This window comes from Bufo gargarizans, chromosome 6 (assembly GCF_014858855.1).
Source record: "Bufo gargarizans isolate SCDJY-AF-19 chromosome 6, ASM1485885v1, whole genome shotgun sequence".
NCBI classification, from domain to species: Eukaryota; Metazoa; Chordata; class Amphibia; order Anura; family Bufonidae; genus Bufo; species Bufo gargarizans.
In genome coordinates this window covers 63288504-63313946 of record NC_058085.1, presented here as the reverse complement: position 1 = coordinate 63313946, position 25443 = coordinate 63288504, and the positions used below count along the sequence as shown (strand labels likewise).

General features: G+C 45.5%; 1 protein-coding gene across 2 annotated transcripts in view; it reads left to right on the top strand.

Moving 5' to 3' along the window:
• Nucleotides 1-25443, top strand: part of TMEM94 (transmembrane protein 94) — a 114042-nt gene that overhangs the window by 79495 nt on the left and 9104 nt on the right. For both annotated transcript variants that reach the window (XM_044300009.1, XM_044300008.1), the window contains exons 21-31: nt 1192-1307; nt 2570-2669; nt 2745-2853; nt 4995-5184; nt 16159-16236; nt 16434-16519; nt 18995-19076; nt 21165-21313; nt 21391-21485; nt 21568-21661; nt 21740-21910. In XM_044300009.1, coding sequence (XP_044155944.1) covers nt 1192-1307; nt 2570-2669; nt 2745-2853; nt 4995-5184; nt 16159-16236; nt 16434-16519; nt 18995-19076; nt 21165-21313; nt 21391-21485; nt 21568-21661; nt 21740-21910 — 1270 coding nt within the window. The remainder of the gene's footprint in view (nt 1-1191; nt 1308-2569; nt 2670-2744; nt 2854-4994; nt 5185-16158; nt 16237-16433; nt 16520-18994; nt 19077-21164; nt 21314-21390; nt 21486-21567; nt 21662-21739; nt 21911-25443) is intronic.

Here is a 25443-nt window from a genome sequence, read left to right as displayed (position 1 = left end):
TATTATGTGGTCAATTTGAACTACAGCCATGAAATGATTTATTCCTATTTGTCTCATCTTAGACATTGGTAGCATATCCTAGCGATATGCTACCAATGTCAGATAGGGGCAGGTTCCACCTGTAGGAGCTATACCCATCTCCAGACTCCCAAAGAGAGTGGAGAGGAGCCTCTCATGCGCGCCCGCTCTCCATTCATTTCTATGGGACTGCCAAAAACAGCAGAGCACAGGGTCGGCTATCTCCATCACTCCCATAGAAGTAAAAGGAGAGGATGCCACGCTTGTGCCGTATGCTCTCCATTTCTTTCTATGACACTTCTGAAAAATAGCTGAATGCACTCACTCGGCCAGAACTCCCATTGAAAAGAATGGAGAGCGTGCAGCACATATGCCAGTGTGCTCTCTTTCACTTTCAGGTTGTCATTCTGGGACCCCGACCTATTTGACATTGGTGACATATCTTTGCTATGTTCTACCAATGTCTAAGAGGGGACAGCCCCTTTAATTACTCCTTAATCAACAGGTCTGTTTGGGCCTAAAAGGGGTTTTCCCGGGACTGTAATACTGATGACCTGTCCTTGAGATGAATCATAAGTATAAGATCGGTGGGGGCCTGACTTCTCGGTACTCTCACCGATGCTCTGTCTGTGAATGGTACTGTTGAGAGATTTTCTGAGTAGTTTTATATTAATCGCCTATCCTCAGGATAGGCCACCCCTATCTGTTCAGCGGAGGTCTGACTCTCTGTGCCTCAATGATCAGCTGTTTTGCAGTAGCTAAATGGGAGCAGTGCTGCGTTCACTTCGTGGGGAGCAGTGCTGCGTTCACTTTGTGGGGGGCAGTGCTGCGTTCACTTTGTGGGGGGCAGTGCTGCCTTCACTTTGTGGGGGGCAGTGCTGCCTTCACTTTGTGGGGGGCAGTGCTGCCTTCACTTTGTGGGGGGCAGTGCTGCCTTCACTTTGTGGGGGGCAGTGCTGCCTTCACTTTGTGGGGGGCAGTGCTGCCTTCACTTTGTGCACACAATGGACGGAGCTGTAGTTCCACTTGTCGGAGATGCTGCTGATCAGCAGGAGCGTGGAGTGTCAGACCCCCGCTGATCGTATATTGTTGAACTATCAGGGCAGAGCACTTTATCCATGTACAGCTTATTCATAAGTTTGTCTTTTCTTTTTAAACTTTTTTACTTGTTAGCCTCTCGGGAGGATGCAGAAGGTCTCCTACTCATGGATGAGGAGGGGCACTCCGATATGATTAGTTTCCAGCCTACTGACAGTGATGTCCCCAGCTTCTTTGAAGATTCCAACCGCGTAAGAAAAAGAATTGATGTCATTGCGTTCGTGTTTTTCCACAGGTCAGACTTGGTGCACACTGTGTAGCATTTGAAAAAGACACTATGGCCCACATTTTACTAATATGAGGGCACCTAGGCTTTATAGAAAACTGCACGAAAAGTTGGTTCAATTTGATGCTTCTAGTTTTAGAAAAATCCATTGTGCACAGCTCGCAAGGAGGCAGGCATAGAATGTGCTTTAAGATATGGCATTTTGCATCAGAATTGTAAAATTCTGTTGCAGAGTGAACCTAGTAATGGTATATGTCAATCATCCACCACATATATGGTGGATATTGAGCCATGCTGGTATACTGAAGCAGTTGGTGCCACCTGCTATTCACTTTCCATAGAAGTGAATGGCCAAAATACTGCTGCCATGTACATCATGCCTTAAAGGGGTTATCCCAGAATGGGACACATAAGAAGTGTCTGTTGCTTGAGAGGTGGAGTCTGATTAATGGGATCCCACTGATCACTGCTGTGTCCCCGCTTGAACGGAGAGGTGGTCGAGCATGTGCAGTCCATTAACCTGTTAGGAACTGCCAGAAGTGCTGCTGCTGTCATCGGCATTCCCATAGACTTTTAATAGTGCATATGTTTAAAGAGATTGTCACGAAGCACATTTCATTTTTTCAAGCCAGCACCTGGATCTGAAAACCTTTTTGTAATTGCATGTAATTAAAAATGTTAGTATCTGTGTAGTGCCACCTGACGTATATTATTTTCCTTATTTTATTGTCCGTCTCACTGAGCTGGTCGCACATGCTCAGTTTAAATCTTTGGCTGTCACCAGCCTTATGTTCTGTTTAGGGCTGCAGCTATCGACTAGTTTTGTAATCGAGTGTTCTATCGATTAATCTAGCAATTAATAGAGTACTCTAATAACAAAATACTAAATAAAAGAACGTTTTCCTTTATTAAAAAAAATCATCAGCCCCCCCCCCCCCAATGCCATCAGCTTCGTCCCCCCAATGCCACTATCTCATCCTCCTAACCAGAAAGGACAAGGCCCCTGAGCTGCCAGGCAGTAGATAGCAGAGCAATGGTGGTTCTTGCTTTTTTTAGAAAGAATATCATGTACTATATGATGTCTGACTTTAAATTTTTTAAAACAGGGGGGCATGGGACCCCAGTTTTCATCAGACACTATTAGATAGGTTGTCATTTTGGGAGTCATAACATTTCAGTGCTGTCCCGGTGTCTTCTTTTCCATAATAACGCCTTTCTCCGCTATAGGCAAAGCTTCCTCGTGGTATCCATCAAGTTAGACCCCATCTGCAGAACATTGACAATGTTCCCCTGCTGGTCCCACTCTTTACTGACTGCACCCCAGAAAGTGAGTACAGGATGATGGGTGTGGATGACCGCTGAGAAGCACTAGTGTGCGTCTTCACACCTCTCTCTCCCCTAGCTATGTGTGAAATGATCCAGATAATGCAGGAGTATGGAGAAGTTACCTGCTGTATGGGAAGCTCTGCAAGCATCAGGAACAGTGGCTTGTTCTTACAGAGTGATATCAGGTCAGCAGCGCTTGCAATTTGTTCAAACATTTTTGTTCCTCTCATTCGATGCAAGCAGTCTTTGTCAGTGCTCAGTACTTTAGCATCGCTTGGCCACCGATTCTATTGCCCTTCTTTGTGATTTCTGTCCTTTTTGATGGTTCCTCTGAATGTCAGCTGTGTTTACCCGCAGACACTCGGGCTTTGTTACCACAGCCCTCGTCTTGCTTATGGTTTTGTGACGCCGTATTTTGTCCCGTGTCCTTGCATCACGCGTCACTGATTCCTTGTCCAAAATAGTTTTCTTTCCGCTCTTAACCTCCATTCCTACTCAATGTCATTCTGAGCATTTATTAACCCTTTTCTGCATTTTCACAATTATGTACAGAACAAACCAAAAGTTTGGACACACCTTCTCATTCAAAGAGTTTTCTTTATTTTCATGACTATGAAAATTGTAGATTCACACTGAAGGCATCAGAACTATGAATTAACACATGTGGAATTATATACATAACAAAAAAGTGTGAAACAACTGAAAATGTCATATTCTAGGTTCTTCAAAGTAGCCACCTTTTGCTTTGATTACTGCTTTGCACACTCTTGGCATTCTCTTGATGAGCTTCAAGAGGTAGTCACCTGAAATGGTCTTCCAACAGTCTTGAAGGAGTTCCCAGAGATGCTTAGCACTTGTTGGCCCTTTTGCCTTCACTCTGCGGTCCAGCTCACCCCAAACCATCTCAATTGGGTTCAGGTCCGGTGATTGTGGAGGCCAGGTCATCTGGCGCAGCACCCCATCACTCTCCTTCATGGTCAAATAGCCCTTACACAGCCTGGAGGTGTGTTTGGGGTCATTGTCCTGTTGAAAAATAAATGATGGTCCAACTAAACGCAAACTGGATGGAATAGCATGCCGCTGCAAGATGCTGTGGTAGCCATGCTGGTTCAGTATGCCTTCAATTTTGAATAAATCCCCAACAGTGTCACCAGCAAAGCACCCCCACACCATCACACCTCCTCCTCCATGCTTCACGGTGGGAACCAGGCATGTAGAGTCCATCCGTTCACCTTTTCTGCGTCGCACAAAGACACGGTGGTTGGAACCAAAGATCTCAAATTTGGACTCATCAGACGAAAGCACAGATTTCCACTGGTCTAATGTCCATTCCTTGTGTTCTTTATCCCAAACAAGTCTTTTCTGCTTGTTGCCTGTCCTTAGCAGTGGTTTCCTAGCAGATATTCTACCATGAAGGCCTGATTCACACAGTCTCCTCTTAACAGTTGTTCTAGAGATGTGTCTGCTGCTAGAACTCTGTGTGGCATTGACCTGGTCTCTAATCTGAGCTGCTCTTAACCTGCGATTTCTGAGGCTGGTGACTCGGATGAACTTATCCTCCGCAGCAGAGGTGACTCTTGGTCTTCCTTTCCTGGGGCGGTCTGCATGTGAGCCAGTTTCTTTGTAGCGCTTGATGGTTTTTGTGACTGCACTTGGGGATACTTTCAAAGTTTTCCCAATTTTTCAGACTGACTGACCTTCATTTCTTAAAGTAATGATGGCCACTCGTTTTTCTTTACTTAGCTGCTTTTTTCTTGCCATAATACAAATTCTAACAGTCTATTCAGTAGGACTATCAGCTGTGTATCCACCTGACTTCTCCACAACGCAACTGATGGTCCCAACCCCATTTATAAGGTAAGAAATCCCACTTATTAAACCTGACAGGGCACACCTGTGAAGTGAAAACCATTTCAGGTGACTACCTCTTGAAGCTCATCAAGAGAATGCCAAGAGTGTGCAAAGCAGTAATCAAAGCAAAAGGTGGCTACTTTGAAGAACCTAGAATATGACATATTTTCAGTTGTTTCACACTTTTTTGTTATGTATATAATTCCACATGTGTTAATTCATAGTTTTGATGCCTTCAGTGTGAATCTACAATTTTCATAGTCCTGAAAATAAAGAAAACTTTTTGAATGAGAAGGTGTGTCCAAACTTTTGGTCTGTACTGTACTTCACGGGACCTTACCCCTTCCTGCATTCCAGCCGCCCCAATACCCGCACTAACAGTTAGTATTGAAGAAAAGCTTTTCCTTCTACTTCACTTCTGATCACATTTCTTTATCGATCACCCAGTCATTTTTGTCCCATTTTTGTCCCTTAGTATTTCTCTGGATCCATTGTTCCCTTCTCGCTGCACCTGGGAAATGTTTGGCTACGTGAGCGGCCCTCTTAGGACAAATGCATCAGAGGGGGTCTCTCCTCTGCACCTCTCTGCAGCCCTTAATGGCCTTCCTTGTTCTATATCCTTCAGGCAGGAGGAGAGCGTCAGCATTATCCGTCTCATCGAGCAGGTTAGTGGTTGCACCTCTATAGGTGGAGAGTATTGATGTTTGCATTGTTGTAGTTTGATCATGTGTTTTTTCAAATTTCATTATAAGTCCTCCTAAGGGACATGAGCATGGGATTGGTAGATATCTTATACCATAGACTGCAATCAAATAGTATTGCTGTTTATGGTAAAATTGTAGTGTTCCTATTGAGCCCTACTTTATGCAGGGCTTCATAGGATCTTTACAGTGGCAGCCCTGGGAGCCTTCATAAGGCTCTCTGCTAACATAGCAACTGAAAGGCTTGTCACATTCATTTACCAGAGGGAGCCCACTATCTCCAAATGACTGCTCAGATACCATGGTCACAATTGACCAGGGGCGTATGACTGGGTCAAATGTCCTTTATTGGAGTTGCCTCTGATCACGGACACTATCGGGTGATGTTTGCTTTAAAACAGTAGGCATCCACCAGCTATATTTAAAGCCTTGATGTCTGCTGTACACATATGGTGACGTCACCAAGCAGCTAAGATTTCATTGTATTTTATTATAGTCTTTATTATGATTGTATGTATACACTGAATGTGTATCTAAATAGTGTTCAATTATTTAATGGGACAAATTTCTTGTCTTGTAATAATAGCACCCAAAGTTACATTTCTGTCATTGTTTCACCCAAAAATATATGCATATTGGCGCTCTTGTACAGGTCAGCACCAACCAGTTTTCTCGACCATATTCATTGGGGGACACAGAGACCGTGGTATAGCTATGTCCTCTAGGAGGCGTTGACACTAGTAAAAAGCTGTTAGCTCCTCCCCTGGCAGCTATACCCCCTCCAACCTGGAGAGAGAGCTTCAGTTTTTTCTAGTGTCAATAGGAGGCAAGACCTCCCTGCTCTGCAGGGATCTCCTGAAGATTTTTTTATTTTAGTTTATTTTCTTCCTTCTTTTTCAGATTGGACAACAGTGGTCGCCTCGGCTCCCTGTTCTCCCGGGGTCGAGTTGCGCCAGTGCCGGTCATCCGCACTGCTGCCTCCCCCACAGAAGACAAGGTGGACCAGGGCAGCCTCGCTCCCCTGCATCCCGCCAGCCAAGGGGTCACCTAGGTCCAACATAGAGAAGACCCTCCCACCATACCAGACTCCTACCACTCCGGTGCCAGCTGCTGAGGAGGTGACCCTGCTGGAGAAGGTGACCTTATAGGCCCACTTAGGAAGGGTGAAGTGAAGAGGAGGAAGATTAGGTGGCTACACCGGACTAGGTGAGTATGTTAACCCCCTTTTCCCCCTTCCTTCCTATTTGGCAAAGCAGATGGGCTTCATTGCCAGCTCCCTCCCTTCTCACTCCTTGGCCAGACACGGGCTGTATTTACCAATCGCTCCTTCACTGGCCCAGTTTTAACAGACTCTTCCCCTCTGTGCCGAAGGTACACGGGCACATAGGGGGTTAATGGCCTTGTTCCCATACTAAACACAGCGGGCGGCTGTGCACACCGCTCTATCCGGATGCATAGATGGAGTATTTACAGACTGGATGCGGTAGCCTAGAAGCGCACCGCTCCAGGAGGCTAGCGCCAGCACTGGGTCCCGGCACCAAATTAGGCCCTGCCTTCACTCCGGCCTGCACCTTTTTGTTTCAACATGTGTGCGCAAGCGGCCGCATTTCTCTGTGGGAGGTCCCTTCACTCCGGGGCGGTTTTGAATTCCGGGGAGGACTACAATGATGCGCTGTGCAACATTGCCCCTTCCACAAGTGATCCACTACCGTGGGGAATGAGTACACCTCTTGGATGTTGCACTTCAACTACGCTAAGGCTATAGATGCCTTTGCTTCTTCTACAAGTGGAGCGTAGCGAGTTTCGATACACGCTGGTCCCCTGTATTCTTCCTCTAATGGTATTTCGGTACCGCCAGTGGATACTGTGGATGTTTCCACGTTGTGTCCTTTTCCTTCGGTGCCGGTTTGGATCATGAATATGACAACCTCTCTCCTCAGGGGGTTGCCCAGCGTCACTTGTGTCCTAGCGTCCCCCATCTCCATGGTCCTCCACTGTTCCAATGTGTCTTCAACAATATGTAGTGCGTACACCATGGCACGTAATATTGTGCTTACGTTCCAGCAAGTCGAGTGTTACACTGACTCTATATTCCCTATCCACCATTCCTGATGTGGGAAGTGGTTGTGCTGGCACTCCGGTTTAACTTTGCAGCGTGTTCTCCTCTGCTGGTGCAGATTTTACGCTGGTACTAGCGTTCGCAGTCGCTGCAGTGGGGCAATCCCTCAGGTAGTGGTTCTACCCTGACGCTGGCTTGGCGGTTGTTCCTGTTCAACGCCCTTCCCAGGTGGAGTGTTTAAGGTTGGCTCTCCTTCCCTGGGGCAGTATGAGATCATGGCTTCTACCGGATTCCTCTAGTCTGCCCCTCAGTTTGTGCTGGCGGGGCACGCTGCGGCTCCTACGATACGGGGGTCCTGGAGTAGTCATTACATACTCTGGCTCCCCCTGCACGGCTCCTTCGTCAGGTGACGGATTCTTCTAACTCCAAATTCGGCATACGCTGCATGGCCTCCTCCTTAGGCGGAGTATGGCACTGCCACTATCATCTGGTGGCTTCTTCTGTGTAGTGCCAGTCTCAGATAGGGAATGGGTTTCGCCCTGCCACTTTTTTCCTTCCGTTTTTCCTTCTCTGGCTCAGGGTTCACGGGCACTCCGCAAAGGAGTTTTTCTCTCATCTTGGTCTGGTCGAAATTTCTGTCGTGCAGTGTTGCTACACTGTCAATACACGGTCGCTGACGGAACTCCTTATCGTCTCTACTTCTACCTATCCAATGTATTGATTCCTTAGCTTGCGGTTGGACATGCCTCATTCAAGCGTTTTTGTTTTTTTCGATAGTGTATCAGTCAGCTTCTCAGTCTGCCCACAAGCCTCTTCGGCTCGGGGGACATTGGTGGACCACTTACCGTTTCCGTGGAGCGCTTCCCTTTAGCAGGGGTGGATCCTGCGGTTCTGGGTTTTTGGTTTAGCCCTTGTTCCTTGATGGGCCAGGTTCGGCGCTTGTATCCTTTTCCAACGTCCTCTGACTCACCCGGGGCCCATAATACCTTCCTTCAGGGAATGGCACATGCGGTTCCTCCGTACTGTCCTCCCTTTCCGCCTTGGAATCTGAATTTAGTCCTTTCAGCGCTCCGGAATTCTCCCCTTAAACTCTTGCGGAAGATGTCACTCCGACTCCTGTCTTGGACAGTAGTTTTTTCTTGGCTATCCCACCCATCAGATGGGTGTCTGGGTTGGGGCGCTCTCTTGCAGAGAACCTTCCTGGTTCTCAGCAGGAATAAGCGGTTCTCCGGCCCGTTCATTCCTTGCTCCCGACGGTGGTCTTTGATTTCCATTTCAATGTAGATATTGTTCTTCCATCACTGTGTCTCTCCCCTTCACACCCTAGGGAAAAAGAGTCAGACTATTTGGACGTCGTCAGGGCTCTGATGTTTTATTTGCCGGCCTCCAGTTCCGTCCGGCGTACGGACCCCCCCTTTCCCCCTCCTTTTTTGGTCATCCCGGAGGGATGGCGGCCTCCAGGGTGGCAATTGCACGTCTGTAATTGCTGAAGCATACTGCACCCGGGGCAGGGTTCCGCCCTTCGGTGCCACGGCTCACTCCACCAGAGCGGTGGGCGCTCTTGGGCTCGGAGGATTCAAGGTTCGGCTGCGCAGTTGTCTAAGGTGGCTTCTGCTCTCCTTACGCACATTCTCTAAATTTTGCCAGGTGCATACTTATGCCTCGGTTGGCGTTGCCTTGGGCCGCATAGTCTTGCAGGCAGCAAGTTTTAGTGGCCTGCAGGGGCGCTTGCTCCATGGGTCTGTGGTTTTTTTTTTAAATAGACTTTTATTAAAGGAAAAGCACATGTAGACAGTTACAGACTACAAAAAGAGCCATTGTCAGTCAAGATATCAAAAACATCAATCCTTCACGGAGTACATGTACCTCTCCCAAATTTTTCCCTTTTATTTTCCCATCCCCCCTCCCTCTCCCCCCCCCTACATCCATAAATAACTGACATATCCAACATTGAGACAAATCAATTGCCCCTGCAAAATTTAGAGAATAACACTCCCCATATATCTAACGGCTGTATAAACATATATTATTAATGATCCCTTTATTTCTTCCCCAGAAACACCCCTCCCCCCCCTCCTATTTTTTGTCCATCTTGATCATCCCGACTACTAGAGACTAAAGCTACAGCAGTTCTTTTTTCTTTTATTGTTTGTTCTGCATTCTCATTGCATAAGACTACTCGCGTGTATTATCACACTTTCAATGTACCCAATCGTCCCTTTAGATCTTCCTGTAGGTACCAGGCAGTGAGTTTAAAAGGTCCCAACAAAGTGGGATATTCCGCACTACTGATGTACTGCATCATAAAGCTCCTCCACACTTTATACCACTTTTTACCTACTTTCTCCTTTCTGGTAATCGCATCCCTCCATTCTATAAGAAATGTCTGTTTCAATCGGCTCTGTAACATCTCTGCACTGGGGACAGTCACCATCAGCCAGTGCGTCAATAGGCACCGTTTTGCCTCAAGCAGAACCTTGTGTCCCAGAACAGATAGTCCCTTCCTTTCCCTATCCCTGTCATCACCAGATGTTTCTTTGTCTTCAGCCTGAAATATGACCAACTGTGGTGATAATTTGTACCCCGTATTGCCTAGCTTTTTCATAAATGAGGACACCTGAGACCAGAATCCAGCTACATTGGGACACAACCATAACCCATGCAACAAGTCTGTTCCTGGTGAGCCACATTTTGGACACGCAGTTATCCTATCCGGTCTAGTCTGAGAGGGTGGAAAATCAAATCCATATATTGCCCTGTGTAGAATTTTAAACTGCGTTTCCCTCATCAGCTCACTAGGTACTGCTTGATATAATGCCTGAATACCTGCCCTCGCGATGGGCGCTAAGTCTGTTATCTCAACTGATCCTCCCACCTCTTGAACAGTTTGACTACCATCTGATCCTCCCAGGTTGCCCTAAGTACATTATAGATCTCTGAAATCGACATCCTACCATTATACCCCAGAAAGGAGTCAAATTTATTCTTTCGCCCTTCTTTGGAAATGTCTCTTATAATACTCCTCACATAGCTATGCACTTGCCTATACGGGAATTGTGCTGGCTTCTGCAGACCCCATCTTTCTACTAACTCTTCCACTGATGCCCATCTGGCCTCCCTTTCGTGCATCAGGTCTCCCATCTTTGTAATTCCCTTGTTTGCCCACTCTCGAAAAGATTTTTCGCTGTAACCGGGAGGAAAATTAGGATTTCCCTGCAACGGAAGGTATTTTGAGAATAAGTAAGACAGACCAAAGAGCTTCCTCACATTTTTCCAAGCAATGATTGTATCCCTAAGAATAAGAGACCTTCTTGCTATATATGGGAGTTTTGACACCGGAGTGTGAAGAAGAGAAATCAGTTTCCAAGGAGCTGCCAACTGACTCTCCACACCCAGGTTTGAGTAAAACGAAGTTTTATTCGTCCAATCTAATAAGTGTCTGCTGAGGCACGCCATATTATATCCCCTCAATTCTGGAAAATTAAGCCCTCCTTGCTCCTTCTTAATTTTCAACTTTTTCAACGCAATCCTTGGTTTCCTCCCTCTCCACAAGAACCTAGTGAAGTTTTTTTCCAAGTCATTGATATCTGCATGTCTCAAGAGAACAGGAATTGTCTGCAGAGGGTACATTAGCTTCGCTGCCCCCATCATTTTAATCAATTGACAGCGTCCCATTAAAGATAGGGGTAGATTCATCCACCTTTCCAGATCCTTTTTAATTTTGGCGAATAGAGGCGGATAGTTCAGCCTATAAATGGAATGTGGTGATTTCCCTATTTTGATCCCTAGGTAGGTAATCTGCGTCGCCGGTTTAGCAATGCCAAACACCTCCGTGCCAATATCTTTCCCATCATCTCCCTGGGCTAATGGAAGCAACTCACATTTACTTCTATTCACTGCATAACCTGAGTACTTCCCAAATTCACATAGTAATTCCATGATCTTACCCAAATGCTGTTTCGGGCGGGCTAAGAATAATATCACATCATCCGCGAACAAGGCTGCCTTTGCCCTAAACCCTCCAACCTTGATGCCTTCAAATGAATTTGAGTCACACAGCTCCCTGGCCAGTGGTTCTAGAGCTAAATTGAACAGGAGAGGGGATAGCGGACATCCCTGTCGGGTACCTTTTTGGAGTTGAAAGGGTTTAGATAAAAAGCCTTGTGTATATACCCTTGCTCTCGGGTTACGGTACATTTGAGATAAATAGGCCCTAAAAGCTCCCTTAAATCCCATCTTATCCAACACTGCCTCCAGCCATGCCCACCGGACATTATCAAATGCCTTTTCCGCATCTAAGGTGAGCATGGCTGGATGCTCCCCCCTTTCCGGAAGATGTTGAACTCGATCTAGAACAGTCAGGACAGTCCTTATGTTGGTTACGGCAGACCTGCCTTTCACAAACCCTACCTGCTCTTTTCCTATCAACTGGGGCAAAAATTTTGCTAAACGATCCGCTACAATCTTGGCCAGCAGTTTCGCATCAACATTGATTAAAGATATAGGCCTATACGATCCTGGTGACGTTGGATCCTTCCCTGGCTTGGGGAGTAGCTTAATGTATGACATATTCTCGTTATCCAGCGACATACGCCCTTGAAAAACACCTTTGAATAATTCCAAAAGGACATCAGACACCTGAGGTATTAGCGCTTTGAAGTATTCCCCTGTGAACCCATCAGGCCCTGGGGCTTTGGAATTACCCAAGTGCCTGATGGCCTCCTGCAACTCCTGTAATGATATGTCAGCATTCAGACTAAGTAATTGTTCCTCGGTCAATTTTGGTAGTTTCACTCTATTCAAGATTGTATCTGTCAGATCACACACTGCTTCATCCCTATATAAGGCTTCATAATAGGAGCCTACAATGTTGCTAATAACCGCAGGATCATGACTCCCTTTCCCCTCCTTGTCTACCAGGAACGCAATATGCTGTGGGCTCCTCATTCCCTTAGCTAGGTTTGCTAACAACTTCCCCGATTTATTACCATATTTGTAAAGCTTGGTCTCCATTTCCGACTGTCTCAGAGACTCTCTTTCTTTCACACATGTTTCAAAATTTCGTCGCTCGACGATCCAATCCTGTCTGTTAATATCTGACGGGTTACTCCTGAAGTTAGAATATGCTGTCCTGACTTTCTGACTCGCTTCACTAAAGGATTTTTGGGCTTTCTTTTTCATATTGCCTATATACCCCATAATCTTTCCTCTCATCACCACCTTTGATGTGTTCCAGAACAACTGCGGATCATCTAAGTGGATCTCATTATCAGTCTTGAACTCCTCCCACCAAATGGATAACTTTTCTACAAACTCTTCCCTTGTACTCAGATGAGAAGGAAAGCGCCAGATATAATCTAACCCTCTTGGGAATGACTCAAACAATTCTATGGATACAGGAGCATGATCTGATAGAACCAAGTCGCCAATCTCCGCCCCTTCCACCCTATATGAGAGTGAATGTGAAATAAGTATATAGTCAATCCTTGACCACGAGAGCTGTGAGCTGGAGTAGAATGTAAAACCCCTATCATCCGGATGCAATTGACGCCAGGGGTCTACCAGACTCGCTCCCTCCATGAAGGGTTGCATCCTATTGTCCTGTGGCCCATCAGTCCCAACCCTGTCACCTTCTCGTTTCCTGTCTTCTGCGCCTTTAACCACTGAGTTAAAATCTCCCCCAATGATTTTATGAGGAGTCGCGTCCCCTAGTACCTTGGCCTCCAATTCGCTAAAGAAAACACCATTGCTAGTATTAGGGCCATATACATTGTATATGCTGTATTGCGTATCCTGTACCTGTATCAGAACCTGTGTCCACCTGCCCTTCGTATCCGCAGAATGCCCTATTAACGTGTGATTGAGCTGCTTATTAATTAACGTCAAAACTCCTGCCTTCCTATCACATGCTGAGGAACCAAAAACTGCCCCCACCCATAACCTCTTCATCCTGTCAAAGTCCTTCTCCTCAAGATGAGTCTCTTGTAGAAGTACAATGTCAGGCTTGAGTTTCTTTAGATGCCTGAGGATCATCCATCTTTTATGGGGAGACCTCAGCCCCTTTATGTTCCACGAGATGATCTTCATTTTATATTACCCTCGCAACCAATACCCTTGTAGCCGGATTTCAAATGACGTTCAAGATGGACAAAAGTTACCAAATGCCTTTTTTTTTTTTTTCCCCCTCCCCCCTTTTCCCCCCTCTTTTTCAAAACTTCTCAATAAATTCTCCTTCCCACCCCCCTTACCCCCTGTCCCTAACCGTTAGAGCAGCCCCTAACTATATATGTTGTATTGGAACTTCCTTTTTTCTGGGTTGCGACCCCCGCTCGACCTCCTACTTCAAACAGTTAATTGCCTATGATCATTTGTCCCCCAAGATGACCATCACATTTAACAAACAGGCTTATTTTGAACGAGAAAACATTCTAAATGGTACCGTCCCCCATACATCAATACCAATGGTAATTATAATCATAAGCATAACAAAGGAGTCATTCCCATTAAGCAACAGGTCCCACTACTACAAGTGGCGGGTCATGTTCAAACCATAACTTAAACATCACCGGTACAGTCATCTCCTCGGAAACGATCTCCCCTCTCTCCTGGAAGTACGTCTGTTGTCCGTCCCTGAACGGCCTTCTCTTTCACGACGTCTTCTCCCAGTATCTTGAGAGTTCATCTGCCACCCTTCTCCGTCACTCAAGTCCTGTTGCGGTGATGAGGACCTCTGTCTGCGGTCTTCTCCTCTCTCCTGCCCTCTGTTCTGAAGAGAGACCAGCATGTCTTCTGCCGCCGACGGCTCATGAAAAATAATTGTAGATCCATCCGCATGGGTGACACGCAGTTTTGCTGGATATAACAGCTGGAATTTGACTTTTCTTTGATAGAGCTGCGAACACACATTACTGAATTCTCTTCTTTTCTTCGCAACCGCCGCCGAGTAGTCTGCAAATAGCAGCACATTATGTCCTTGTATTCTGAGAGGGCTTTTCCTATTCCGGAATGCCCTTAAGATGGCTTCTTTATCACAGTAGTCAAGGTACTTCATAATTACTTGCCTAGGTTTTACAGGCGCACCATGCGTCTCCCCTATTCCAGTGGGTCCAATTCTGTGTGCTCTCTCCACCTTATGACGTCCCTCTAGGCCCAAAGCCCGTGGCAGATCCAGTTCACACAGACCCTTCAAGTCTGCTACTTTTACAGACTCTGGCAGGCCTATCAAACGCAAATTGCTGCGTCTCGACCTGTTTTCCAGGTCCTCCACCCTATCCATTAAAATTGCATTTTGTTTGGACAGTTCATTTAGGGTGCGGGCATGGCTGGCGGTGTCACTCTCAACAGATTGCGTTCTCCGCTCCAACTCTTCTAATCTGCCCTCATGCTGGTGAATCGTTTCGTGCAGCTGCTGCAGGGACGCTGACAGCGTTTTCGTCAGCGTGTCCCTGATATCAGGAGCCAGGTAAGTTGCCACCTCTATAGCCAGCGCTTTATAATCGATGCCCTTTGCCAGCGGTGACATCAGTTCTCCTGCTTGCGACTCACCCCCGGCAGGAATATCGATCACCGGCTCAGGTGTTAGAGCGCCCATCTCCGCCATCTTGTCCTGCGAATCTCCCGCGCTGACCAACTTGGTGGACTTAATACTGCCGCTCCTCAAAAGGTACCGCTCCATGCAAAAAGCGCCACGATCAGTTAGACCTGAAACTCTTCTTTGGCAATGATTTCCCACATAAGCACTCGGTGGGGATCTAGTCTGAAGACGAGCGGGCGCCGGAGCTCCTTCACTCCGCTGCTTGCATCCCAGCGCCGGAACCGGAAGTATCGGGTCTGTGGTTTTCTCTCCCTGTCGGCTGCTTTAGGACGTCCCACGGTTTCTGTGTCCCCCAATGAATATGGGCAAGAAAACAAGATTTTTGTAAAACTTACCAGTAAAATCTCTTTCTCGCTCTTCATTGGGGGACACAGCACCCACCCAGTATTGTTGTTCGGCCACAGTTGTAGCTGTTGCTGGTTAGAACCTGGTTTGGTTCTTGGCATTGTTGGTGTTCCACATTATTTCGTTGGTTCACTTGCTTCTCCTACTGCTTGTACACAAACTGAAGCTCTCTCTCTAGGCTGGAGGGGGTATAGCTGCCAGGGGAGGAGCTAACAGCTTTTACTAGTGTCAACGCCTCCTAGAGGACATAGCTATACCCACGGTTTCTGTGTCCCCCAATGAAGAGCGAGAAAGAGATTTTACTGGTAAGTTTTACAAAAATCTCGTTTTAGCAATGGGCCTAACTGCAAATGACTATTTAATTTCTGAGCCAACCTACATGTATCTGATATTATTTTTCATAGGACTCATTAGACCTTTCTTTTGTGCCATTCGGTGACATATAAAATAGTTAAAAAAATATTGAAGGAAAGACTGTGAAAAAATTTATAATTTTCCTTTTATCTGTTTTCTTTTTCTGTTACAAAAGATTTCAAGATTAAACATTGCTTAAACCATTACTGTATGTTTGTACTGTGAAAATGTTAAGTTATCTACTGGCTGGGATCAGTGCAAGACATTTTGGCTGCTTATTTTTCTGTTGCTGGTTCTATGATGCCATACTGCCAAAACATTAGAAAATCCTTCAAAGTGACTTTTTTTATGTTGATACCACAAGGTAGTCATCTCATGGAAATCAGGATTTTTTTATTTTTTTTTATTTTTAGCTTTCGGCCTTTTTTTTTTATTTGTAACTTTTTATAAATGAAAAAAATGATGTGTGCATTTGGTATATCAGTCTGTGTTTTTTTTTTTTGTTTTTTTTTAAGATGTTGGTGTCTTTAATTTATTTGTAGCTATCCAGTAATTTTGCCTAAATGATAATTTTTTCTTATTACAGGCTCGACATGCAACGTACAGCATTAGGAAATGTTTTCTTTTCCTCTTGCAGTGTCAGCTCACACTTGTGATTGTGCAGGTAAGAGTCATAAGATGGTCAACCCTCACCTATGGCTACCTGACAGTAAGGGAAAGTTACCTGCTTATTAACATTAGAATAGGAGCCATGGTAGTATTAGGCTTTGAGAAAGACCATCCTGACCTTCTAGGGTGGCTTCCAGTCCCATCTATGGCAAAAACCTACTTTACCTGTTCAATTTTTGCCTTTTCCCCTAGTTCTTGGCCTGTCTGATCCAGCTACCTCCTTGCCTCAGTACTACAGATATTCTGTGGCTGTCCTGCTTCTGTTTTCCGTTACTTAGGTGAGTGTATGAACATGTTTGTTTAAAGGGATTATCCATAAAATGTTATACAAGAAAAATAAAAAATACTCGCCTCCATTTTCCCTCACCGAGCCAGTGCGGATGCTCTAGCAGTCCCCTGCTTTTTGTCACATGACTGCCTAGCGCCATGTGCTGTACTACTGGCATCACCGCTAAGAGATGTGAGCCTTCTAGTAGTATGGCGTGTGATTGCTGACGCTACTAATTGGCAGCAGTGGCCCTATTGATTTACGTGATGGGACTGAAAGAGGGCATTTTAGACCAGTGTTCTAGCATAGAGGAGTCATTTTAACCCCTTGCGGACTGCCCTTTGATTATATACGTCCTAGCAGTCGGCATATATCTCTATATATAATTGTGCAGCTGCAGCAGCGGGGAACGAGATGAGTGACAGCAGAGCTTCCTATAGAGAAGGCAGGGACTATTTTTCTCGCCGCTGTATGCACAGCACTGAATGAGTGCTGGAGTGTATGGAGATCAGGAGGTGGCAATGCCTTTCTTCCTGCTTCCGTCCCAGCAGTCATGTGGCCGTCGGGGCCTGGGAGTCTGAGGAGCAGGCTAGGTCTTGGCAGACTCAGATCAGCAATGCAGAGAGGTTGTACTAGCGCTTGGTTGGCATTTAAGCGACTCTTTGCAATGAAAGATCCTGCAGGGGGTTGCCTGCCACTCACCTAGGCCCCCCATTTTACTTTAAGAACCTCTATTGCTGCCTGATGACCTGCAGACGCAGTGGAGCTTGCTGCTACTTAACTGGACCCATGGATAGCACAGGATAGGAGGCCTGGAAGAAACAGAGCACGCCAGCACATTCTTGGCCCTTCTTCCTGATGAGCACATGTTGGCTGCTGCTGCCATATGTGTGTGCCCCTTTCACGTACAACTACCACCTTGATGGTCATTGCGATTTGCTGTGGAGGTATCTGGTGCTTCTATTCTTGGATATCTGGCTGTATCTATCTCTGCCATATGCTTTTGTATCTCTGAGGTCCTGTACTGGGCACGCTGGGACTCAAGATACTGTAACATTGCTCTAATTAAATTCAGTGTTCTGGTGGGGGCTTTTGCTCGTAGCTGCTGTGTTGGAGTGGCAAATCTGTGGGGCACAGAAAACTTACTGCCTATTTCAATTCTGCTGGTTCCTCTGTGGTACCTTCTCTGGATGACAGTATGACCCCCTAGGATCCTCCCTTTATCTGAAAAATGCCAAAATAACCTCTCTCCTTTTTCTCAGCCTCCGGTGGGTGCTCCTTCCCTAGCATCCATTTCTTAACACGGAAGGGGCGGGAGACTAGAGTCTTTCTGCTTCCGTGCCACCATCCTCCACTTTTCTTTCGGGTCTTAATCCCAAGCAGAGCACTACTTTACCTATAGAAAGGGACTCCAAATCTTGGAGTCTGGGTGATCTGCCTTGCACTTCTGCTGGTATTACTGAGCACACCATGAAACGAATGCTGATCCTTCTACAACATAACAGCAGCTTACTCTCTGTTCCTCCTCCAACCGCTTCCTTCTCCTCAGGATCTAACCCTAGATTGGGCCCACAGAATCCCCAAACCAAAAGATGCTCCTCACCACCTCCAAAGGGATATCTTATTTCAAGTAAAAAAAAAATTATGTAAAGGAGCAGATCCTGTTTGCAGCTGGAAAACAAAGCAATCTTCCTGACATCTACTCGGCTATAGCTCCTGATCGATCTGCCACAACGCTTCAAACCAGACCGCCGGTTTGCTGTAGTCACACTCAAGTTTTAAGAGACAGACGACTCAAATATAGATGGGGTTTCCCATCTGCTTGTATCCTGGAACGGATCTACAGTCACTCTATACACGGCAAAGGAAGGCCTTTTCTGTCTGATTGAAGCTCGGCTAGTTCTCCATGGAGGGCCTTTTCACCGAAACAGCTCTTAGAGGAGCGGTCCACCGTCAGATCTCCGGGCTGAAGGGCTAATTGTACAAATCTGTGCACCTAATGTATACGATGCTGACTGTATTTGATATCGTTCTACTTTTTCACTTCTCTACCCTTTGATTTTCGCTGCATCTGCACTATACCATTTAAGCTTGTTAAAAACAAATTATGGCTTTCAAAGACACACGTACTAAAGGAAACGGAAAATCTACCTGGTTGGGGGGGGGGGAGATGGGGGGGTTAAATGGCCCAGTCAGGAACTGGATAAGGAGTGAACCACCTATGTTCTCGTTAAAGAGCATCTGTCTGCTGGATCAACCCAGTCATAATATCTAGTAGGGTTGATAACATGTATTTGTTATTCAGAATGGTTGTTTCATTTTGGAGAACAAGCATTGTTGATCCGTGTGGACTAAGGGCCGGGCTCAAGTCACTCTGTGCTCCCGCTCCTTCATTGACTGGGCAGACTCCATACATTTTGCTCAGGACCATTTCATGACCTTTGAGTACATGGTAACCAGTTTGTCACTCTCTTGTCTTCTGTAGTGTCTCCCTGCTTGGAAAGCCATCTGACAATTCCATAATGACTGTAGCAACTGGAAAAAACCTCCAGTCTATACCTAAAAAGGTAAATCCACAATGTGAGGGCGGTAAAAAAAAAAATCCATCAGTCATTTCCATCCATGTCTTTTGTTTGTGGGAAGGTAACTTCCAATAGCCGATACAGTAATAGGATTGCAAATTCCGAATGATAAACCGCTGGAAAACCTAGCTACTTTAACCTGCAGCAGTTTTCTTGTAGCACCACTACAGGAGAAATGAAGCATTACATGGTAACCAATTAAATCAATGGGTCGTCTGCATAAAGCATGGACATTCTGGGTCCTCCAGAGTATAACATGCTCTTTGTAACCACTCTGTACTCTTGTTAATAGAGTTCTAAAAGGGAGTCTGTCACTCCAATTTTGGACTATTATCTACAGTAAATATGCATAGTACTGCAGATAAGGCGTTCAGATAACTATAATTTATTTTCCTACTGCCCCTGGTTCCCCGGCTATCAGCCCTCAAAGCTGCCCTGAAATACACTGTCAGGACTGCTGACTGTACTAACATAATGGAGAGGACTCCTCAGCATGCGCAACAGTCCTGACAATTCATTTCAACGCAGCTCTGAGTGCTGATAGCAGGGGAACGGGGGGGCAATAAAAAAATAAAAAATTATCTGCGGTACTACTAGTGTATTACTGTAGATAATGTTTCTAAATCTGGTTACAGATTCCCTTTTAGAGGGGTTATAACTTGACACAGGATAGGTGATAAATGTTTGATCGAAGGGGGCCCAATGTGTTCAATAGGATCAGGGATCCCGAGCCTCCATACCAGAGGAGTTTGAATAGAGTGGTGAACATTGCCGCTACATTCAGAGTCTATGGGACTGAAAGTGATAGTCAAATACAGCAGAAGACAATCCCATAGAGATTGAATAGGGCGGCAGTGCATATGCATGGTCACGGCTCCATCACACCCCTCCTTTTACTCAGTATTCCCCAATAGGGTATTTAAAATTTGGTTTACTAAACCAGCCACCCCTCTTAACTGTGGCTTCCTGAGGCATATATTGGGGGAGAGTAATTATTACTGAGCAAAATTAAGACCGGGAAAACTAGGCAGACAGGCATGCACTGTCCCAAATTTATCACAGTGGCCCATGCTGTATAACAAATTTGACGCTTCTTAGACATGTTGGGTTGTTCAAGTGTTTAATGCTGATGACCTATCCTCCGGATGGGTCATCAATATCTGATCAGTGGGCGTCCAACTCCCAGCGCCCCCACCAGTCAGCTGTTCAAAGAGACTGTGTGTCGCTCTCTCTTTATAGGCCAGTGACGTCACTTTAGTCAGTCACACGGCCTAGACACAGCTGAATACCAGATAATGATCAGCCGGCACTCTGTTGAAAGAGCGTGGTGTACGCGTCCGAGATTGCAATCTCATGTGTGTAGTAGGAAGAGACCGGCACTCCCTATATCTTCTGCAAAGGCGACTTTGCTGAAGATATAGTGAGTGCCGGTCTCTTCCTACTACAGCTCAATACCAAGCACAGCGGACCCTTCAAACATAATAAATAATAATATTATTAATTACATTTATTAACTTATCTATTCAATTAATATTATTTGAGAAATAATAAATAAACTGACTGCATATCCTAAAGACAGCTCATCAGTATTGAACTCTGGGACCCCCGCCGATCAGCTGTTTGAGAAGGCAGCGGCGCTCCAGCAGCGCTGCGGCCTTCTCACTGTTTACCGCAGGCCCAGTGACGTCATGACTAGTATCACTGGCCTGGGCGCGGCTAAGCTCCATTCCCTTGAATGGAGCTTAGCCCCGCCCAGGCCAGTTGATACAAGTCGTGATGTCACTCGGCCAGCGGTAAACAGTGAGAAGGCCGCGGCGCTGCCTTCTCAAACTGCTGATCGGCGGGGGTGTCGGACCCCTGCCGATCATCAGTTTAAACAAAGTGCAGAACCCCTTTAAGACACTCTTATACCATTATTTAGTGCCATTGCATGCTATTAATATAATTTATTTTTTTATATAATTAGCCAGGCTCCATTTTCTAGATGCTTATTAAAACTAGCTAGTGAAAAGTAAAAAGTGCCCAGTGTATGACATGATCTGTCTGACGGTCTCCGTTCTTCTCCCCTCTCAGACCCAGAATTATTTCCTGCTTTGTTTCCTGTTGAAGTTCCTCCCTTCTTCCATCTGCTGTCTGGCCTGCTTCTGGTTCTCTCTGCAGACATTCTGTGAGATCTCCTCCCATAGCAACAAAACAAACTGTTCTGGGATTGCCGTGTACAGGTATGGGGAAGAACATCAGTGGGGATCTCTGCCTTGTTCTGACACTCGGCCTGATTAACGTATTCGCTTTCTTGTAGCGACTCTCCTGGGGCTCTTGATTGGTTTGGCTCCTTCTCTGGGGCTCTTCTCCTAGATCAGAAATTTTGTGCTTGCCTCATTGTTTTGCACACAGGTAAGAACGCATTGTACTTTACTGCAGATCTGGAGAGGGCAGTGAAATTTACAATATCAAACCGACCACCTTTTCTCCCTAGTTTTTATCTCGGTCAGCCATGTCCACCGATCAAAGCCACTATGGAAGAGGAATCCCTTTAGTAATGCGTGGTGGAGTTTGACTCTTCCAGTGCTGTAAGTATCCGGCTGTTCTGTGGAAGATACATGCTTTCAGGTTTTTATAAGCTGCTCAGTTTTTATTCCTGCTTCTAGGGTACTGGCACAAGGACTTCAGGCAGCCATAGACCTGCAACTCTGGGCAAACCCTGATGCAACTCTCACTTTCCACATATGGGACATCCCACTGTTATCCTGGTTGCTGGGACTGCTCTCTCTCTTTCTTGTCCTCATCATCAATGAGATTGTCAAATTGCACGAGATCAGGTATGAAAAAGACACCAATATCCGTTTCCATTTTAATAGCCTCCTTCTGTTGCTTGGACTATACAGTAGGCCTCATTCAGATGCTTATTGTACCTGTGCTTAACTTTCTATATTTTAGATTAGATACCCTGACCTCTGTGGTTCTACTTAAAGGGGTTATCTAGGAATTTAATATTGATGGGCCATCTTCAGGATAGGTCATTAGATTCAGATTAATGGGGAGGGGGGGGGGGGTCTGACTCTCGGGACCCCTGCCTGAAGAGGCTGCTGCGGTTCCTCCACAGCTTACCAAGCACCATGCACTGTATAGTGACTCTACTTGGTATTGCAGCTCAGCGACATTCACTTCAATAGGACTGAGGTGCGCTTAGGTCCTAGGACATATGTCTGATGAAAGTGACGTCACTCACGGAACGCTGCAATCTCTTCGAAAAGCTAATTAGCTGGGGTCCCAGGATAGATCGTCAGTATCAAATTCCTGGACGAGCCCTTTAAACCTACGGTACGTAAGATTGGTATAGAACTGTGGGAATAATCCATTCAAAGGTAAAACAAAATTAGAGCAGCTCTCACCTGCCTGGGGACTCCGACCATAAGGACACGGACCGCTCCCTCACCCCGGACTGGGAGCAATATGTAGACAAGTAAAGAGAGGTTGTCCAGGCTTTTCTTGTGAAGCTCCAAAAGCACTTTGATATCCAATAATAAAAACATCCAGGTACAGGTTACATCAGTCTACGCGTTTCGGGCTGAGAACAATTTTAGCCCTTACTCATGACCGCTAAAACTACACTTAATCTTCACCTTTATAGGAGGAGAAACCACACCTGAACCAATCAAGCGGTCACGTGGTTGCTCCCTCCTACACAGGTGCATAACAAGCATAAAATATCATCACAAATTACACCAGAAGAAGCGGGGAAGTCTTGTTAAAGTCAGAGTACAGATTGTTAGGCTCTATTCCCACGTCCGCAATTTTGTGGAACAGAATTGCGGACCCATTCATCTCTATAGGGCTGTACGATGTGCGGCCCGGCTCCGGAAATGCGAACTCGCATTTCCGTTCCCGAAAAAAATGGAACATGTCCTATTCTTGTCCGCAATTGCGGACAAGAATAGGCATATTCTATTAGTGCCGGCGATGTGCAGTCCACAAAATGCAGAACGCACATTGCCGTGTCCGTGTTTTGCGGATCCGCAAAACACGTTACGGTTGTGTAAATGGAGCCTTAAAAGAAGTTGTCCAGGATTAGGAAAACGTGGGTACTATCTTCTGAAAAGGGTACTACACAAGTTGTGTGTGGTATTGCAGGCCAGTCTCATTCACTTTAATGGAGCCGAGCTGCAAAAAACATACACAACCCACAGACAGGTGCAGTTTCTGGAAGCGGTTTTTAAAGTCCGGAACTACTCCTTTTAACCCCCCAACAATTGTATTAAAATTGAAACATTTTAGTTTTTTTTATTGTAACTTTAGAATTTGTCTGTAGTAAATATAGCTGGCGCTTAGCGCAGGCGACTGAAGTGCATTTTTAAACCATCAAGCCCCGTGCACACGACTGATATGGTTTCAGTTTTCGATCCGCGTGTATTCCGTTGTTCACTGATCTGTTTTTTGTGTATAGACTTAAATGGGTGGCTCGGATCAGTCAAAGTGGACATGTTTAACAATAGGGGAGTCTTTTTATGGGTAGTTCATAAAATTCCAAACACACAAAAAATGAATAAAAATAAGACACGTGATGACAGTGCAATTACATACGCCGGTTTTAAAACTGCCCATGCGTCAACCTCTGCCCTGTATCAAACAAAATGACCAGGTTTGTAAAAGGAAAGATATATCTCAGGCCAGAATGTCTACAGTCATCAGATCACCCGTGGGGAGATCCTGCTCTGAATCCACATAACTGATGGAGGACATTGTTTGCCCCTCTACAGTGACAAGTACATTAGACCAACCTGCCATGCATCAATTATACGTCCAAGACACAGAATGACGACCCCATATATAGGAAAAGAGCGATACTTTTCCTATTATGTACCTGGTCATCCAGTTTGCTTCGGGGCTGAGGTTGTCTCAACTTTGGCCTGGAACACATGGCCAGTTTTACACATGGTGTATTTAATTGCGCTGTGTCATCACGTATCTTGTTTTTATTCAATTTTTTTATGTGTTTTAGACTTTTATGAGATACCCATTAAGTTATATTTTAACTTATCCCCTCTTGCTGATAGGTTGTTGGAATTGTACCTTGAAGGGTGTCGACTACCTCCTAAATTAGTACACTTTTTGCTTGTGTAGTGAATCCCCCTATTTTTTCTTAAATTTAGCTACTATATACAAGACCTTGAATTTTGCAGGCCTGGATGTTTGTTTTTTAACCATTTTGGGGTACATATAGTGTTTATTATGTTGTACTACTTGCATAATAAAAACACTTGTTTTTACAAAATCTGTTTTTGTGTCCCTGCATGTCAAGACCCAGAATATTTTTATTTTTCTGATAACTGTTATCACTTGAGAGGAATCTAATATAAGCTCTTACATGGTTATCATGAGAGAAGATGTCTATTTTCTCCTCTGCTGTAAGCCTGTCAGATCCTCCTGCCTGGCGGAGATTACAGCCAACTGTGCTGGGGCTTCTTTAAGACTTCATATATTCGGGCTTTGTAGAAGATAGATATGGTCCTGGTATTGTTTGAAAGCTGACAATCTAAGTTTTAAAGGAAGACCAGAATCACAGCATTATCTCCTCTAAGTTGGGAGATATAGAATTTAGAAATGGAGTTGGGAGTGAAAGCCATTGAAACCTGCTTTCATATTTAGATGTTGTTACTGCTGACCTGATTTCTAAAGGTACCTTTACACGGTACAGATTTGTATGCAGAAAATCCGCACCGCATTTATTGTGGTTTTGGTGCAGATTTTTTGTTAACCCAATTGAGGTCTGTGGGTAGAACCACTCTACAGAAGGTGCGGAACAGTTTATATGGATTTTAAAATCTACCCTGGAAGGTCAGTTTTCTCATGAAATAAAAAAAAAAACTGTGTACATGAGATTTGTCAGATCTCAACCACTTTGCTGGGACTGTATTACGATGCAGTTTTCTCGTACATTCCATTGGGGGACACAGACCATGGGTATAGCTTAGAGGTATTACTAGGAGGGACACTATGCAAAAACGAAGCTCCTCCTCCTCGGGCTATACCCCCAGACACCTCCAGGAGGACTTCAGTCTTTGCTTAGTGTCTGTCCAAGGAGGTGACGCTTACTCTTCTCCTGTTTGTTATTTTTTTCTGTTTTCAGATGGGGACGCAGGTCAGCATTGCGCTTTCCTGGCCCCCGTGGAGTGTCTGCCACCGTCTTTCGACCTGTCCTGGCTACCTCCCATCCCCCCACAGAAGAAAAGTGGATCCAGGCTCAACATGTCAGCTCTGGCATCCCACCAGCTGCTGGGACGCCTGCTGCCTACCCTCCTCCAGAGCACTGTTCTCCTGGATTGGAGTCAGAAGTCTGAAGAGGCGCATCCCT